At 40.2% G+C, this 18,013-nt stretch overlaps 2 protein-coding genes and 1 non-coding gene across 3 annotated transcripts in view; 1 reads left to right on the top strand and 2 right to left on the bottom strand.

Moving 5' to 3' along the window:
- Positions 1–18,013, bottom strand: part of LOC145468085 (glycogen debranching enzyme-like) — a 34,798-nt gene that overhangs the window by 6,869 nt on the left and 9,916 nt on the right. The window contains exons 10-22 of the mRNA XM_081451757.1: positions 17,704–17,827; positions 17,055–17,221; positions 16,234–16,335; positions 14,659–14,817; positions 13,833–14,010; positions 12,967–13,109; positions 11,507–11,634; positions 5,720–5,931; positions 4,922–5,055; positions 4,207–4,340; positions 2,643–2,906; positions 1,416–1,641; positions 389–636 (exon numbers count right to left, since the gene is read on the bottom strand). Of these exons, the coding sequence (XP_081307883.1) occupies positions 389–636; positions 1,416–1,641; positions 2,643–2,906; positions 4,207–4,340; positions 4,922–5,055; positions 5,720–5,931; positions 11,507–11,634; positions 12,967–13,109; positions 13,833–14,010; positions 14,659–14,817; positions 16,234–16,335; positions 17,055–17,221; positions 17,704–17,827 (2,219 nt within the window). The remainder of the gene's footprint in view (positions 1–388; positions 637–1,415; positions 1,642–2,642; positions 2,907–4,206; positions 4,341–4,921; positions 5,056–5,719; positions 5,932–11,506; positions 11,635–12,966; positions 13,110–13,832; positions 14,011–14,658; positions 14,818–16,233; positions 16,336–17,054; positions 17,222–17,703; positions 17,828–18,013) is intronic.
- Positions 7,905–7,977, top strand: Trnas-uga (transfer RNA serine (anticodon UGA)). The gene has a single exon. It is a non-coding gene; the product is annotated as a tRNA-Ser (tRNA).
- LOC145468131 (uncharacterized) lies at positions 8,206–10,771 on the bottom strand. Its single transcript, XM_081451815.1, has one exon. The coding sequence runs from the start codon at positions 9,900–9,902 to the stop codon at positions 8,829–8,831; it is 1,074 nt and encodes a 357-aa protein (XP_081307941.1). The 5' UTR covers positions 9,903–10,771; the 3' UTR covers positions 8,206–8,828.

Below are 18,013 nucleotides of genomic sequence, written 5' to 3'. Positions count from 1 at the left end.
TCCTTAACACAATACTAGAAACGCTCGAGACAAAGTTCAATATAGGAGACAGGTAAATTCATGGAGAACAGCAAAGAAAGACCTGGGGCGACCTGGACCGTTTACAAGGCTCTGTAGAATTGACCAAACGAAAAATAGATAACCGATAAAGAACACAAATACTGCCCCTAACTCTAAGAACAAAAGAGGTGTAGATTAACAAGAACGAATCAAAATAGAAGTTTTAAAGAGGTACAGGTCAACAGGAAGACCTAATCGATCAAATGCGAACTTTGACAGCTATGCCGGAAAATTCACTTTTTTTACTACGAAAACTTCGCTTGCAAGCGAGTCGAACCGAAGTCAAATCACTGCACAAGTGTTTCAAGCGCAAGTAGAATTATGTTACCTTGGTGTAGCAGGCACACCAAAGTTCCCCGCCGTGTGTGATTCACCAACTTTGTCCATCCATGTCCCAGCATTCCACTGATTCCCACCAAACACGAACCCAGTACTCTCCCGGACACCAACAGTGACATTAAATCCAGCCCCGTGCATGTGATTGTCCAGATCGGGCCCAGCTCCCCGCTCACGGAAACTGATGCCAATGAAATGACGTTGCATCACTTCCTGTATGACGTCATACAGCGGTTGATCCTGGCACGAAGAAGACAAGTAAGACATCTGCCTCAGGTTTCTACAAAGTCTGTGTGTCACAGTATTTTAAGTCATTTTTTCAATAATTTTTGAAAAGGTATTTATTTTGCAAGCACTGTCAAATTTCTCACACGCTCATTGGCTAACTGTTATCTGCCAAAAAAAGCACAGACACATAGATGACGCCATCACTCGTGGATCTCGGAAATTTTGCCCAACATTGTATCGCGTGTTTAGTGTTCACAGCTCCTGATATAAGAGTTCTTTTTAGAGAAAATCACTGATCAATATCACTTGAGATAACTTTCAGCCAAGATTGGATACAACTCTAAGTGAACTGATCTGATGGGAGTGGACTGAACTCGATAATAATTCAACGGGTTTTCAAGAATTCTGCAAGGAAAAAACTGGGTTAGTTAGAAAATTCCGCTTCTTGGTTGTTCCTAGTTTGAAGTTTATGACATTGAAAGTTTCGTAATCATTTTGAGAAAAATAAATCCAGGTTCTCATACACTTTTCACTTAGCGTCTTCTCAGTCTTCTCTCAAAGTAAGTATGGTACTCCAGTATCAGCAATTGTACAACAAGTAGATTTTTCACGTTACAGTAAAATACAAAGGAAATGCCCTCGTACATATTGTAAATTTCTTGTATCCGAGATTCAAATAGGACAAAACACGAAATGTAATCTCCCGACATTTCGTCAGCGCGCAGTTCTATTACACCCGTGTTTCGCTGTGAAGCAATGATGACCATAACAAGGTATTTTACTTTACTTACTGTTTTGCCTGGTGGCTGTGGCTCAGAACAATCCGAGGGGAAAATTCTTGACACTGGATCCGACAAAATGCTAAGTCCATCCGGGACAATGGAACAATAATCCTGAATACACTGGAGCCACCACCAGGATGCGTCCCTGCAGTTATACCGGGGCTTACGTCCACCGTCCAGAAGGTTCGGTACCAGGCCGTGTCGGACACACGCTGCGTATGCCAGGATATGATGTCTACAAAATATTGAATAGGGAATAGAGGTGGTATTTATGTTAAAGCAAATAAGAGATACTGGTAGTATGTTAACTCTTTTTTTGTTTGTTTAATTTTTGCCAGTCGTTAAGGCTTTTATCAATAAAAGCTACAATAGATGGCTAACTTGCGTTCGTTAGGGGACAAGGCTCTTAAACTATTTATTTGTAACAGCTGAAAACATCTGAAAAGTAATACGAAGGACGTCAGAATTCGCCTCCTTTTGTTTCAAATTGATGCGTATCAGAAAGCAAACAAAACGTTCACTCATTATAAAATTTAAGTGAGATAACATAACTGAATTAAATAACAAAGCGACGATGTTTTGAACGCTAGTCAATCCTTGGAAAAAATACGTCAGAATGAGAGGAGTCATAAATTATTTGTACCGGCCAACTGTACATGATTGATTTTAGTATTTTTTTTAGCATGAAGCGACAAGCGCTATAGTCTCCCACCACTCGGAATGGCAATGTACCCTTCCTCATGACGTTATCTTAAATCACTATAACGAACAAGTCTTATGGGTTCTCTTTAGGCTTCCACACCAACTACTATGCTGGAAATGTTATTATATTTTTCCGTGCTTTATTTGGTGGAAGTTTGTTAGGTTGTACTAACAGTCCACCAGTACCCATTTGTATTCCTGAGTGGAGAGAGACACTCCGAGTGTAAAAAGACTTGCCTTGCAAAATGACACAACTTGTCTGGTCAGGGTTCGAAACCCAGATCTCTCTATCTAGGGTGGATAACCCGTTAGATCACCACGCCTCTTTGTTTGTTTGATATGAGTTAGTTAATTCATATGTTGTTTGTATATCAAAGTTTTACTAAGAGTTGTGCCCCACTTTTCTCAGCGTTAGTCGAGTGGGCGAGCCCACGCGCGCGTGTGCTAGAATCCCCTCGCGCGAGGAGGCGCATCGCGTGGGGACCGATAAAAGGTGAGAGACCATAAGTAACGCGTTACAAGAGTCAAACGCACCTGGCATCCTGGTATCTGCCAGTCACAAGTAATAAACCTCTGAGTGCGATAAAGGTGTCTCTTCCCCAACAGCGCATGAAGCCTGTGGAGAAATGAGGCAAGCCCGCTGCCAGTGACGTCAGAGTTGGCATAGCTGCCCCGGATGACGGCCCATGATGCAGTTTGGGTGACAGACTTGGAAGCGAGGCCGACCGGGACAAACCAACAAACTGGAGCGAACCAAGTGAAAGAGCCTTAAGAAACGATGAGCCATTCTTCACAAAACTGAAAAAAAAGTGTAAAAACAACGTGATTCAACTACAGTTCAAATGGATACACATCCAAGAGAATCATCTTCTTCACAGCCATTATCTGGATCGACAGGAAACGCTCCTCTTTCCACAACAAGAATTCCATGTATACACTGAACGTCCGAACCACATCACCACACTAACTAAAAGTATTGCACAATATCTTCCATTTGAATGGTCACACACTAGGGTTTATCCACAGACTTAAAGGTTAGAACCACCTTGTACATCATAATAACCAACACGACATGGAAGTACCGCTCAATAGCTTTCATATGAATAATCACACACTAGGGTTTCATCTACAGATTTTAAAGTTAGAACCACCTTGTACAGCATAACAAACAGTACCACATGAAAGTACTGCTCAATAGCTTTCATTTGAATGGTCATACACAAGGGTTTCATCCACAGACTTAAAGGTTAGAACCACCTTGTACAGCACAATAAACAGTACCACATGAAAGTACTGCTCAATAGCTTTCATTTGAATGGTCACACACTAGGGTTTCATCCACAGACTTAAAAGTTAGAACCACCTTGTACAGTACAATAAACAGTGCCACATGAAAGTACTGCTCAATAACTTTCATTTGAATGGTCATACACTAGGGTTTCATCCACAGACTTAAAAGTTAGAACCACCTCGTACAGCACAATAAACAGTACCACATGAAAGTACTGCTCAATGGCTTTCATTTGAATGGTCATACACTAGGGTTTCATCCACAGACTTAAAAGTTAGAACCACCTCGTACAGCACAATAAACAGTACCACATGAAAGTACTGCTCAATGGCTTTCATTTGAATGGTCATACACTAGGGTTTCATCCACAGACTTAAAAGTTAGAACCACCTTGTACAGCACAATAAACAGTACCACATGAAAGTACTGCTCAATAGCTTTCATTTGAATGGTCATACACTAGGGTTTCATCCACAGACTTAAAAGTTAGAACCACCTTGTACAGTACAATAAACAGTACCACATGAAAGTACTGCTCAATAGCTTTCATTTGAATGGTCATACACTTGAGTTACGTGCACAGACTTAAATGATAGAAGCACCTTGCACAACACGAAATAACAGCATTGCTTTGATTTTAATGGTCACATCTAGGCTTTTACTTCGGCAGTTTAAGGGTAGGCCTTAGTTTCTAATATCATGGAACTGATACCAAAGTCTAAGATCATAGAGAAACCCACAACCTTACATGGTGAAACCAGTCTGGACCTTGTTCGTAAAATAAAAAAAAAAACAATATTTGCAAACCTGGACATTTGACTCCAAGCACGATCTAACAACTTAAGATAAAGAGGGGTGATAATAGCGTCAAAATAACAAGGCACCAGATATCGTGGGCATTCCTTGATCAGACTAAACGTCTTGTCGAGCCACACACCAAGCTGTAGGTAGAAATAAATAAGAAGCCATTAAACACTTAAAGGAGCTGTCACGGTTTGCGCATCTTGAAAAGTTAAGCCTAAATTTTTCAAGTTCGTCTTTTGTAATCCGTGTTAATCTTCTCCATCCTTAATCATCCTTGTTTCTTTATGGTTTATTGTTATCTCTTTGGTGTTTTTATATCTCAGTAAACTACTATTTTCTTCAGTTGAAAGGTAATTTTGTACATGGCCAAAATAACTCAAAATGTGGGAGACGCGACGGCCTTATTGCAAGGTACTAGACTCGGCTCTTGATCGAGTGGTTCTGGTTCAAGACCTGGTCGGAGTCAAAGTGCACTTGATCAAGACACGTTACTCTCACAGTGCCCCTCTCCATCAAGGGTGATAAATGGGTACCAGTGAATTCAATGGTGGGGTAACTATTTGATGGACTACTAGCATCCCATCCAAGGGGAAGTAGAAATACTTCTAATCGGTTAGTGCTAAGGAAAACAAGGGTCTGCGCCAGTCTTATGAGCCACTGCTAAATTAGACTCAAAGGTAGACTTTGCCTTTACTTAAACCAATAGAACAAGGCTGACCTGTCTTGTGCCAACAAAAGGAAGAAATCTTGCTACGACATAGTCCATCATCCAGTCTCCATCTCTCAGATTTCTACACAAGGGGTGCGCTAGATCATTGAACTGACGAACATTGGCCAATACAGATATTACACCTGTTAACAATGAATAAAAATAATAATTACCACATTAAGTTGGTTCTGGAATGATTCTCTTAAGAAAATGAATCATAACACATAACGGATGGGTTTGCATGATATTTCTGTGTTTAACAGCGGGATATTGTAATACGTCAGCATAATCACAGGGCCGCAAATAGGATAATACTTATGGCGCAAAAGCATTTTGCTGAGATACTTTGTTAGAATATCCTTTTATTTTAGAAAGCCGAGTCAAATCAGAAATGCAACTTAAAATGATTGAAATGTTTTGAAGTACAACAGAAAAGCCTTGTCCCAAGAAAAAGGTTTGTGCGTCTTGAAAAGTTTAACCTACATGTAAATATTTCAAATTCGTCGTTTGTAATCCGTGTTAATCTTCTCCATCCTTAACCATTCTTGTTCCTTTATGGTCTATTATTATCTCTTTGGCGTTTTTCTACCTTAGTAAACTACTATTTTCAGGTTCCCTTCAATTTAAAGGTCATTTTGTAAGTGGCCAAAATTAACTCAAAATGCTGTGACTGAGATCATTTAACAAGAGCTTCGGATAGGAAAAGTCTGAACTGACCTAGTCCAGTTCTCGCCCTATCTCTGTCACGCAACGCCAGGCCCAAGCGTTGCGTGACAGAGAGAGGGCCAGAACTGGACTAGAACTGACCTTGTAAACCACAATACACCAATGGCTCCGTATCAGGCAGAACGTAGACTCCTCCTCCATTGCCATCATCTTGTTCTTCTGGATCCGCTCTGTACAGCACTCGGTTGAGATCAGACAGTGACAGATTGGCAATTATTGCACCTAGTTCATCAATCTGGCTATAACTCTCCTGATTCCCTGATCTTTTTGCGTACAAATCCACACCAAGCTGTCTGGAGTCAGAAAACAATGGACTCTGTTCAACTTGTATAGTAGCTCTTAATCAGCATGTAATAAGTACGTCAAGCAACACGAAGAAAGTAACGGTGTTATTGTGTTACATCAGGTAACTCAAAGGGTTTCAAACATCGCACGCGATGTGTGCAACTGTTTTTTATCAGCAGTTATATCATAAGTAATCCAAATTATTCTCGCATTTTGATTGGTTCTTACTTATGTTCTATTGGAGGAAACACGCACAGATGACGTCATTAACATTTGTTTTTGTTTCTTGTGATATAAAACAAGTAGATTCCATGTTACCATGCGTTGGTTCAGTAAAAGATCACAGAAGACGTGTCATCAGTGACACACTTGGCTTTCGCCTCGTGTGCCACAGTTTTGTTCTTACCACATTTTGACCTCATCTGTGATCTATTACTGAACGGACGTACGGTAACATGAAATCTATTTGTTAAGTAGTGTACGAGTAGCTCAGCCACTGAATTAAATTGCAGCATTAGTATACTAGTAAAAGTGTACTATCAATCAATTGTTCCTGGTATACTGACCGAGTTCAGGTTAGTTTTTAGTTGAAGAAGGAAGGATACCGAGCGTATTGTAAGATGACTAGCCTACGATAGAACGAATTTCCGGCTGTCGCTTGGAGACAAGCGACTGCCGGAAATAGGTCTGCGTTCGTAGGTTGTAAAGTGATGGACTGGAACCAGTCTTGCACTAGACTGCAAAACAGTCATTTTTCTTCCCTATTCGGAAGGCGCAAAGCGCCTTAAGCGTGATCCTCGCGCGTGAAGCGCGTGAGGCGTCTCTCCCCAGCCTTCCTAACTGTTTCTATACTCGCTCCAAACCTTTCGTTCGAATACCGCCTACGTCGCTCGCGTCCGCAAAAAAATCGACTGTTTTGCAGTCTAGTCTTTCCCTTTGAGAGAAGAGAGAGGGAAGGGCAAGGGATGGAAGTTGCAAGGCGTGACGAAAGATTCTTCAGCCGGGAATGTATATTTTCGGCTGAACGAACACTTTACCGAAATTGAGCGAGGAACACTCCGAAAACTTGGGTATTGGACCTTTTTAACGATAGGGCGGCCATTTTTAATTTATTAATTTGAAGCATATTATGGGATTCCCAGGGAGGCAAACACGCGAAAGGTTTGCGTGACGGTAAGGTTGCGAATTTTCAAGCAGAAAATAACTGTACAGTTACGCTTCACAAAACTTAGTGAAGCAGGAGTCTATTGCGTAATCAGCACTCGGGTTTAAAGTCAACTCGAAGAGATCTGCGTGCATGTCGAAAAAGAAAATATACTTGCATAGTGAGAAAGAGCTAATAAAAAATATAAACGAAAGAAAAAAACGTATATCTCAAGATTTCTTAGAGATTTCAACAACAGCAAGAGAATGAAGTCTGACAAAGAGGTCATGGATGGCCGGTCAACTGGAACTAAGAAGCTAAGACTCTAAATGCAAATTTACTTGCGACTGGCTACCCTTCTTTTATCCCTTATTTATAAAGTAACTGAGATACTACACGCGCTCTGATTGGTCAACAGAGTTAGAAAACCTTTGTTCTATTATAAAACTTTAAGGTAAAAAGCTGTTAAAATTATGAGTCTAAACGTTTTCGATCTGTTTGATCATTATCAAAATTATGAGTCTAAACGTTTTCGATCTGTTTGATCATCATCAGACTGATGATGATCAAACAGATCGAAAACGTTTAGACTCATAATTTTAACAGCTTCTTGCCTTAAAGTTTTACATTTCTACTTTTATCGGCGAAATGTATATATGTCTTTGTTCCATTGTACCGTTAAAATTGACAACTCTACGTGAGAACAACAAAAACCAGAACACTAGCGATAACAAATGTAAACACAATTTCGGCTTTCACTGGCCGAGATATCAATGACACGAATATCTTTTCATTCAACATATCCATGGAAATTTGCAAGGATAAACATGACCAGGAGGCAGCGTGGCCGAGTGGTTAGGGCGCCGGACTTGAAATCTGGAGGTCGCGGGTTCAAGTCCCGCTCTGACCACTTAGCTGGAGTTGTTTCTCGGTAGACCTTAGTTTAACTCGTCGGTCATGCTTGTAATAACCAACTGGTCTGCCTCCCGCCGGTTGGGATTTTTAAGCCTATTACGTTTAGTTGATATATTTGTTTCCTGCATTGCGCCGGTAATGAATTAAACCCATAGAAAGAGAAGTAAGTATGGTAAGAAATGTCCTGCTTACAGGGTATGTTACAAATGTTACACAAGGGAATCAGAAAACAACGGTATTTATTTGAAGTTACATTCTCTTAAAATAGTTTCTCTACGACACTTGCTTTTCAATCGAATGTGTTTGTGCTACGATTGCTGAAGCGATAATAAACATACTGCCGACATTATGATTCGTGGTGTTACACATAATGAATGTAACAGTAAGATATTATTATATACAGACATTCACTAATATTACAGCGTCCTTCGCAAATTTCAAGTTTCATACGATTACCTACACAAATTCTTGGTGCGCGTGTAAATCCGTAGTCTCCTCCGCAGCCGTTTTTGGGGATCGTTGCGTGAAATCCCAAAAAACGGCTGCGGAGAAGACTAGTAAGTCCGAGGCATGCGCTAGTTTGTACATCGAATGTGAAATGACACCGAATGATACGCTTTGGGCACTATAAAATCAACATAAGTAAATCTTTGTCTAGTACAGCTAAATTCTAAGAACCCACATCAGCAGCCATGAACAAGAACCAGTAAGGCGAAGTTAGAGCTGGGTTGCTCAGGACTGCAGTGGTAGGAAAGGAAAAAAACGGCAGCGCGAGTTGAGTGCAGTCTGTAGGGTGGCAGATCTCGTAGCTCTCGCTCGGAGAAGAGAGACAGAAGAGAGATAAGATCAGACTTCGCCTAGCAAATGATTGTATGGAATAATTGGCTGGTGACGAGAAACGTTTAAGCAAAACGTGCGTGACAGATTATTAAGATATCCTAAGAGTCTCCGTTGGTATTTACGTAATTTTTTTAATACAGCATGTTCTCGTAGTTTCGGTGGAGCTTCTTGTATGATGCCTTCGACATATTCACGCATTATGTTTGATACATTTGTTTGGTTTCTGCTATAAGGGCGATGGATAGGATTAACAGCTGTAACTGGAGCAAACAAGAGTGCTTGGCCGGGAAATTTCACTTCCACCTGGGTTACAGTTTGGATGTTAATGCAATACCAGTTGTGGCGCTCATATTGCGTCGGATAGGGCAGAAGATGTTCAACAGCTTTATGATGAAAAGCGTTGAAGATTGCATCAAAGAACACAGTAGGAAGAACAAGAGATTTCCTCTTTATACCACACCTTCTTCTCCTTCTTGCGAGCACAACACTTGCTCCATTGTGAATCGTATAATCCAACACTCCCACGGCTGGCTCGTAATCTAACAGCCACTTTTCTACAGTTCGAAACGGTGATATCTCTCGCATGTTGACAGGAACAAACTGGTTGTACTTAAGAACCGTGTCGTCGTTTAGGAATATGTAATAATGATAGCCTGGTCTTCTTTTCATTGCGGTAAAAAAGAGCACATTTCTCGCCGATGCCCAACCGGTGTTCGGATCAAACAAATAACTTACGTGTGATAAATTGCTTTGTGGAGTCTCACATTTGGTTCGGAAACTTAGCACCATCACATCGCAAGCGCAAGTCTTGGGATCACCAATTTGATTAGAACTTGCCAAGTAAGCAGGAAGACACTGTTCGGTTCCTGTGAGATAAATAAATGGCTTCGTATCTGTGCGCCTTTGTGCTGTATCATTAAGTTCCAAGTTGGTGTCGCTAGAAAATGTTACCACTACTTGTTGAATAAACTTGTTCCAGTTATAAAAGATTTCCGACGCATAAAAAACCATGCCGAAGATCATAACCGAGCCAAGGGCTATGATGAATGAAAAACAAAGCCTTTTAAACCTTAAGTTCATTTCGTGACACTCTGGGAGCCTTTCTCTGTGCCGTGGAAGTGTTTAAAAACCTCAACTTATATCAGATTTGAATAAAAAGATTAATACACCGAGTGCAAACATGGCGCACCACTCGGTCGGCGCCCGGGACGAGTCGCATGAAAGCGAGTCTAGTCAGGCTTTGATGTTTTGTTTTGACAATGCTTCCCCAGATAAGTCTTGCTTCGTCGTCGATATGGTCTGTTTTATTTAGCTGTGGCTACGAGCTGCTGTGTTTCTGAACGCCACGAGAAGGGATATAAATTTTCCACCGTTCGCCTCTTAAGCTTAGGGAAAATAGTGGATCAGTCCAATTCGTTGAGATGAAGGAAAGGAGTTCACGATCGCCGCAGGAACTAAAGTTTGTTCACTACATTTCACATTAGAAGATCTGAGAAAAATCGTATAAATGACGAGCTTATGTGGTGTCTGGTGGTGTACCAACACGATTTACATGGCCAGTACTTTCCCCAAAGTAAAGAAAAGCTCCTCTTGAAAAACATCCTCTGTCTCAAAGGAAGAAGTTGACTTCGCGTCCACTCGCACGGAATCGCACGAAACAAATACTACGGTGTAATAACCAAGGGAATGAACTTCAACTGCCCCCATCGTTGTATCCAGTGAATGCTTTGAGCCAAATGAGAACGATTTGGAGCTAAATACGTTCGCTTACACATTTTCTAAGATCTTCCAGCCTGAACGAACCAACTTTAACAGTTCCCTCGGCGATCGTGAACTACTTTCCTTCGTCTGTTTTCCCTGAGAGGTGACCGCGGAAACGAAAAAAAAAAAAGAAGAAGAAGAAGACCGCTGACTCATTCGGCCCTGTTTACAAGCAGGCAGAGCAACCCTAGTGCTTGGGTTACCTTTCCGCCTTGTAACCATGCAGGGCCAGAGCTAAAGCGCTGATAACAAAACAAAACAAAACAAAAAAACATCATTATTCATCTGAAACGGCAATGTATGACTGACAAACATCAGCTTTATCTATAAGTATTATAGTGTCCCTCAATTATAAGAGTCCTTAACCGTTCCCTTTACTGTTTAGTAATTAGTAGAATTCTATAAGTATACTAATGCAGATGTTGCAATCTGATTGGCTGAGCTATGGTCTACGAAATCTGGACGTTTCTCGTCTTTCCGAAGTTTCGGAGGAATTAGAAGCAAATGGATAACTTAATTCTTGGGAAACCTAAAAGAAGGACATTCACGGTTTCTTGACTTTTAAGATTTTTAAAATTTGTTGAAAAACTGATGCGCGCACGTACACAACTGCAAATTTTAAAGGACAATTCAGTCTCAGCGATTTTTCGAAGGCACGGAGTTTCATATGACGAAGAGAAATCATTGGAAACCCTTACTTGAAGTCCTTTTCAGTGAGAATTTTATTCTTTTTAGCTTTTTCGCTCTCGATTTCTGTGAGGTGATCGTTGATTCGGCCCCAGGATTTCGCGGGGCCATTTTTTTTTGTGCGGCTTTCTTTCGCGTCACGAACAACGGACTTACCGAAAGAGGGACTACTCGTAGTTTATAATAACAATGAATTATCAAAGTCAAGGTACTGTATGAGCAGAGGTGAAGCATACCTTAATTTCCCTAAAGCATTCTTGACTTTAGTTTCCATTGTGATGTCGAATGCAACCACACTACCAGGAGCAAAGTTATCAAAATACACTTCAAAAGTGTTATTCCCTTTCTGTTCTGCCCGGCAGGTCTGAAAGTAGAGTAAATAAGGTTTTAATGTTGGGAAGTCTGAAAAATATGAAGTCACAAAACTACAAGAAAAGTTAAACTGAAGGTTAGAACTATTGGCACTAACACAATTGACGACCTTAAAGCGGTTTTCATTTGAGCGTCGAAAAAGTTTTGCATCTACTACGCTACACGATTGGCTGAAAAACTCGCGCCAATTTTTTGTCCAATCAGAAGTAAAACCAAACTCACTCGCACTCGTTTACCCGCGCTTCGCGTCAGCTACATGTGATTACTTCGAGTTTTGATTGGTTCACTTTATTTTCTGTCCTTTGTGATTGGCTGAAGTGATTTCTTTGATTTTGGTTTTACGACACTCGGTTGAAAACTGCGCTATTCGTGTAAAAAGAACCATTGTCTATAGATTTCATTGAAAGCAAGCTAATGCTAGATTGAGCAAAGCACGGTTAGATTTAGAACTGAAATTAAAGGGACTGGTTCGTTGTATTTTAGGAAATCCTAATGTTATTACGTTTTAACTAGTAATTCTGAGCTTAGGCCTCAAATTAGCAGAGCGACAGACTTTTGTTGGCAACATCATAGCCACATGACAAACAAGGATGACTTCTGAGTGCTATAAACGACTCTTTTTTCAAAAGAGATACACTGGAACCCTACCTTGCGGCTACCTCGTTATTCTGGCCCAAACAAAAGCTCAGTTAGTCATTTTCTTATTCAAAGAACCCCTTTAATACGGCCGCCCCGTTAATACGGCCAGATTTTTGTGGCCCGTTGGTGACCGGATTAACGGGGTTCCACTGTAAATAAATGCAATCCCTTTTAATCTTCTCCAGTTTTGCTTATCCATGGCCCTTTTTGCCTTTCGCGTTTGGTTTGAGTTCTTCTACAGTTCTAAGCTGCTATAGCAGTGTTTTAGTTAACCCTACGACCAGCTGGTCAGTGTTTGAGTTGATAGCTAAAGAGCTCAGTCATGGTAAAGATTTTGAGTTATTTTGCCCACATACAAAATGACCTTTAAATTGAAGGAAACCTGAAAATAATAGTTTACTAAGATAGAAAAACACCAAAGAGATAACAATAAACCATAAAGGAACAAGGATAGTTAAGGATGGAGAAGATTGATACGGATTACAAACGACGAACTTGAAAAATTTAGGCTAAACTTTTATCAAGATTCTCAAACCATGACGTGCCTCCTATAAGAAGTAAGTAACTTTTTGGCACAAGTTAGATCCAAAATAGGAATGCAAAGTAAAATGAAACATTTCAGTATATGGTTCCTGCAAAAAAAGTTCGCTTGATTTGTCTATTACGTGCTGACCATAATCCTTACCTTAGCATCACTGAGTGGAACATGCCGCTGAACCAGAGCCTCATGTGACTGAAGACCATTTATGAATTCACCATCCTTGCTAAAAACATTTAGGCCTGCTTTCTTCACCAACATGGCTTCAAAAATGATTTCATTGATCTCACCTATCAAATAGAAAATAACAAACATCCTGATATAATCTTCCTAAGATACAATTGAGATCATTGATCTTGTCGTGGTCGTCATCATCATCATTATTGATCCAGGAACATATTAAATGTATCCTAGCATAGTGCTGGGCTGGAAAACGTTTAACCTTTGATGGTCAAGGCCATCCTATCTAGGTGGAGTAGCTTTAGATCCCTTTGTAAAGTAAAGCAAAGTAAAGCAAAGCAAAGCAAAGCAAAGCGAAGCGAAGCGAGGCGAGGCGAGGCGAGGCGAGGCGAGGCGAGGCGAGGCGAGGCGAGGCGAGGCGAGGCGAGGCGAGGCGAGGCGAGGCGAGGCGAGGCGAGGCGAGGCGAGGCAAGGCAAGGCAAGGCAAAGCAAAGCAAAGCAAAGTAAAGTAAAGTAAAAGCTTTATTTATGTGTCAATGTATTTAGTTTTCACAATTAATTGGGGACACAACAAAAAAAGATTAAAATTATTTACAAGGAATAATAATAATAAAAATGTATAACAATTAAAATATGTAGCATGTATAAATTGTACAATAAAACAATAGGTATATGAGGTAGTCTCTAAGAATTGCAAAGGTTACAGCAGCTATTGTTGTTGTTTAAGAGTGACGTTAGGTCTTTTTTTCCTAATGTTCTTTCTAAAAGATTCAATATTCGAGGAGCCTTTCGATTTATTATCTAGTTTCGACCATATTATCAGTTTGACTGACCTGGTATAGTAAGTGGTGGTATACCCCTCATATGAACCTTCTGCCTGTGCATGGTCGGTTGAAGGTCCTCTGAGGGGTTATGAAAGGCAGAATGTGCTACTAAAACAACTGTTTTTCTCTTGTCTGGACAGTGTCTTGTGATGGCATGAACATCGTGATGAATCTGATCCACATACACCTAGTGCATAATGACAAATTCTCATTACCAGTCGCCATACATTTCTTTACATCTTGGTTATGAGAATTAGTTACACAAATCAAGACGATTCCTCAATTGATTGATTTCTCTCTTCTTAATATCTGTCTGCCTAACAATAATAATGATTGATTCTGCTTAGAAAAAAAATTGGCTTAATAACATTCAGGAACAGTTTTCTCAATGACCATTTATCACCATTTACAGCAATGCAATCCATGCAGCAAACTTTGTTTGAAGAAATGCTTTTCTATCTCGGATTCTGTGCCCAAAAAACTTCAGTTAATTTTAAAGGAAGATGCTCAAATCAGCTGGGAAAATCTTACGTGAAATAAGCAGCTCAAACTCTTTAACTCTTTGTTAGCGATCTAATTTATTTTATTGTACATTAGTAGTTTGATATTTGTCTTACAGTATGTATTACTTCATCAGTCCAGAGATCTTTTTCGTTATTGTACCTTTTACTTCACACATAAATGTGGGACATCAAATTCGCTATCTCCTGTTTGTTATGCATATACATGTAACAGAGAGCTTCTTATTGTAAGCAAGTTAACACCAAATAATTTAAGCTTTGGATCATCTAAGCACTCACAATTACATCCCTTTGACACTTATTATTCCAAATACCTGTGTATATCCTTCTTCACCAAGCCATCTGTGCAGCTCATTGATGGCTTTTTTAGCCGACAGAATACCATCACTCTGTTTAACTAATGCAGTGTCCTCAAGCTCAGACTTGTCATTTGGCCATGACAAGTAAAGGCGGTCTTCTTTGACCACATGGATCTAGAACACGAAAAAAATGCTTAAACATGACACAGCTAGAATCCTTCCTCTAAATGAGGTATTAGTTCATTGCAGAGTACCCCTTGGCATTTGCATCATATTACCCCAACAATTCTCAGGTACCCATTTATACATCAGGGCAGACTTTCAGCTAGACAGGCATCTCAGTCTAGGTGTTCTGTACATGTACATACCACCCTCTGTTTGGGGAAAATTACTTTATCACGTGTTGCATCATAAAATTGTTAGCTTGAGCTTCTGGATGCCCAGGTTTAAAATCCTGACTGAAAGCCTCCTCTTGGGTGGAGGGAAGCACTGTGACTGAAAAGTGTATCTTGCCCGAGTACAAAACCATGATAACTTTAAGGTGTCAAGGTGAATGTGTGTCATTCCCGATCAAAAATTGTTCTTGCAGTATAAGCCTCTTACAACAAGTGCCCTTTAGTTCTAAAGTGTACAGTACTACAATGTTTAGGAGTTATTCCACAAAGAGCAGTGCTTATAATTGCTGTAATGTGCTGTAGTGCGTGGTGCTTACTCAGGGGCAGTGCATAATCAGGAGCTTGCACTCACATGTATTTATCATAAGTAAGTACAATACATGCCAGCTTATCCCTGTTTCTGTAGCAAGAAGAAACCAGGAGTATTTCTACTCCCCCCTGGATGGGATGCTAGTCCATCTCAGGGTTACCCCCAGCATTAAATTCACAACTACCCACTTACATGTGAAGGTGTACTAATCAACATGACACGAGCGTGGGACAAAGAAAAATTCTGAGTCCCGTACAGGAATCGAACCCATGACCTCCAGAACAACGGGCGGGCGCTCTATCCACTGAGCTACGAGAACTCCTGGAGAGCAAGGTCATTTAACTGAGTTCATATATGATAGGTGTCCTGCATACTGCTAGGATCAATGCCATCGAATTCATCGTGAGTAATGATAAGTTAATAAAGATGGTGAATTTTAAGCTCGGTAATGAAACGATGAATTCAATAGCGTTGATCCTAGCAGTATGCAGGACACCTATCATACATGAACTCAGTTAAATGACCTTGCTCTCCATGAGTTCTCGTAGCTCAGTGGATAGAGCGCCCGCCTGGTGTTCGGGAGGTCATGGGTTCGATTCCTGTACGGGACTCAGAATTTTTCTTTGTCCCACGCTCATGTCATGTTGATTAGTTCACCTTCACATTTCATTACCGAGCTTAAAATTCACCATCTTTATTAACTTATCACTACCCACTTACATGTATACAACTGGGTGGAGAGGGGCACTGTGAGAGCAAAGTGGCTTGCCCAAGAACACAACACACTCCAATCCAAAGACAAGCGCACTGACCATAAGGCCACTGCACTTCCCCTGTGTGCTTCTCATAAAATGTGCTCAGAGGTCACAAAAGTATTTTACTTACATGATGAGGCACCAGTTCGTCGTATCCTCTGGAGCTCCCTGTCGCACAGCATGCCATTGAAACTAACGCTGCACTGGCAATAGAGTCATACACAGATCGCACCTGTAAATAAGATAAGTCATTTCACAGTTAGGTTGTTTCATATTGCTCATGTCACTGAAACAAATTGCACCCAACTGGTTGCAGTCTAAAGTTTGCTGAGTTCCTCAGGTAAATTATGCTTCAGATGAATCACTATTATCTACAATACATGGTATTTAAGAAATAGAAAACATGTGCCGAGTTTCTATTAAGTTTAAGTATAAATCTACTAGCGTCCTATCACGAATGCCATTCTCTGATTGGCTACCCTACTCAATATCTATTCTATGATAGATAGTCAATAGCATAGCAGTGAGCGCTTGTTAACAAAATGACGGCCACTTCTTGGCGTTTTCGAAGTGTCTGTGAAGAGGATTTAAATAACATTTTGAACAACCAGTAGATTTATACTAAAACAATATTAGACTATTCGCTCTCGATTTCTGTGCATGATAGTTGACAAGGGCACAGCCCGAGTCAACTATCACGCATAGAAAATCTTGAGCTCATAAATCTCGAGCTTATAATCTTGATAATCTCATAATCTCGAGCTATAATCAAATTGTTTAACAGAAACACAAGTGGAAGTTTGGGAGAACAAGAAATGCAGTGGGAACACAAGCCAACAGGCATCAATGCTAACAGACACTTCTACAGTGGTACAAATTTAATTAATCATGTACAGTGTGACAGAAAATGAGTGTAGCAAAGACATTGTACATTATTTGTTAGTCTTTTACCTGAAATGGACTGGGGTTGTCATGTGTAACATCCATAAAGAGTGCATGTGCAATGCTGGGCACAAGGGGCTTCACGTCTGAGGGGTGCATGAAGGCACCAACGGGTTCACCTCCATAGCGGTAAATCAAACGACCTTCCTCATGAGCATCATGTGCATTCAAAGCCTCTGTTAAGAAAAACAGCAAAGCAGAAAGCAAATGTGAAATTATGTCATTAATATCATGGGTGACAAATTGTAGCATTAATTTCTAATTTCACATGTGAAATTACAAAATTGCCATGGCTAAATCTGGTCCAAAATTTCTCCATACAATAAATAAGTACGTGAATAGAAATACATATAATTATTTCTACTCCCTTGTGGATAGGATGCTAGTCCATCCCAGGGTTACCCCCCGGACAAAAATAGATTTGGCCAGACAACTTGACCATTGCCAGCCAGGAAATTATTTCAAGCCCTGAAAATGGTGTTCTACTTTTCAACAAATGAATGTACATTGTACAAAGAAAACAAAAAACTAACACTGGTTTTATTTTAGTGAAGGGACTTTGTCACCTCTTAGTTCCCACAGGACCTTATAAGGAGACAAGGAAGGTAAAAATAAGATTTGATTGTTTCAAACAAAGACCTTTATTGAAAGTCTTTACCTCTTATAAGAGATGTGATGCCCAGACAGTTGACAAAAATATTGTCAGTAGCCTCAGAACCAGTGAACAATTCTGCTGTAATATACAATTCTGGTTTCAATTGTCTTGCTGCATCTACAAAGTACTGGAAATGAAATCAACAGTTTGAATTGAGAGTTTTAAAATGCCGCGTATGGCTGATCAGGCCCTTTCATTACAAGTGTATATGTCTTCAATCCATACATTACCTGTTCCTCCATACTAATAATAAATGAGTAATTTTATAAAAGCTTGAGCAATTGAGGATTAAGGATTTACAATTATTCGTGTT

Source organism: Orbicella franksi, chromosome 14 (genome assembly GCF_964199315.1).
Source record: "Orbicella franksi chromosome 14, jaOrbFran1.1, whole genome shotgun sequence".
In the NCBI taxonomy this organism is placed as follows: domain Eukaryota; kingdom Metazoa; phylum Cnidaria; class Anthozoa; order Scleractinia; family Merulinidae; genus Orbicella; species Orbicella franksi.
This window is presented reverse-complemented; position numbering and strand designations above follow the sequence as displayed.

Bases quoted from the DNA above. Each gene is read 5' to 3' on its own strand.
- LOC145468131 (XM_081451815.1), bottom strand. From the start codon at position 9,902: ATGAACTTAAGGTTTAAAAGGCTTTGTTTTTCATTCATCATAGCCCTT.